At 45.3% G+C, this 1,009-nt stretch overlaps 1 protein-coding gene across 1 annotated transcript; it reads right to left on the bottom strand.

Annotated features, from left to right (window-relative positions):
- Positions 1–335: 335 nt before the first annotated feature.
- Positions 336–746, bottom strand: LOC149843574 (uncharacterized). Its single transcript, XM_090000929.1, has one exon. It carries the CDS (start codon positions 744–746, stop codon positions 336–338), a length of 411 nt encoding a protein of 136 aa, XP_089857055.1.
- Positions 747–1,009: the final 263 nt, after the last annotated feature.

Here is a 1,009-nt window from a genome sequence, read left to right as displayed (position 1 = left end):
TCGATTCATAAGGTCCATGAATGCAGCAGAAGCATTCGTAAGACCGAAGGGCATAACTATAAACTCATAATGCCCATATCGGGTGTGAAAAGCAGTTTTGGAGATATCGTTGTCCTTGATCCTGAGCTGGTGGTATCCAGATCTCAAATCGATCTTGGAGAAGATCTTGGCCTTCTGCAACTGGTCAAAAGGTCTTCAATACGCGACAAAGGATACTTATTTTTAATCGTCACCTGGTTGAGCATTCTATAATCTATGCACAACCTCAAGGTTCCATCCTTCTTCTTCACGAAGAGTACAGAAGCTCCCGAGGATGATACGCTTGGATGAATGAATCATTGATCTAAAAGCTCCCGTAATTGACTTTTGAGTTCTTCGAGCTCGACAGGTGCCATCCGATATGGGGCCTTAGATATGGCGACAATTTCAGGCAACAATTCGATGTCAAACTCCACCTCACGAGGCGGAGGAAGGCCAGGCAACTTCTGGGAAAAGATATCCGGAAACTCACTAACCACGTCTAGGGTATCAATAAGAGTAGGTGTAGGGTCCGACTTAACGACGTTGATGAGGAAAGCTGGACAACCCTTGCGAATGAAGCTACGAGCCTTAAGGGCTGAAATCATCCAGCTTACTCGCATGGGCCGAGGAATTCGAAATTTCACCTTCGGAGAATTCGAAGGGGAGAAGGTGATCTTGCCCTGACGACAAACGATCTTGGTATGATGCTGAGACAACCAATCCATGCCCCAAATGAGGTCAAATTCTGTCATATTCAACAAGGTGGCACACACAAGCAAAAAATGATCTGATATCACCACATCGAGATCAGGGATAAACGTCGCACAACTAGCGTTCTCCCCCAACGGATTATATACTTCTAAGGCTGTATGCAAGCGCAGAACATGCGATTGTAACTAGGCCACAAATTTTGCCAAAACAAAGGTGTGCGTAGCACTACAAGAAAAAAGAACGAAAGCAGCATGGCTGGCAACTAAGAGAGTACCAT

Source organism: Nuphar pumila, chromosome 3, assembly GCF_984573655.1.
Source record: "Nuphar pumila chromosome 3, dmNupPumi1.hap1.1, whole genome shotgun sequence".
Classification (NCBI taxonomy): Eukaryota; Viridiplantae; Streptophyta; class Magnoliopsida; order Nymphaeales; family Nymphaeaceae; genus Nuphar; species Nuphar pumila.
Note: the sequence above shows the minus strand (reverse complement) of the source record. Positions and strands in the feature narration are given on the sequence as shown.

Excerpts from the sequence above, each read along its gene's own strand:
- LOC149843574 (XM_090000929.1), bottom strand. The coding sequence starts at position 746 with ATGGATTGGTTGTCTCAGCATCATACCAAGATCGTTTGTCGTCAGGGC.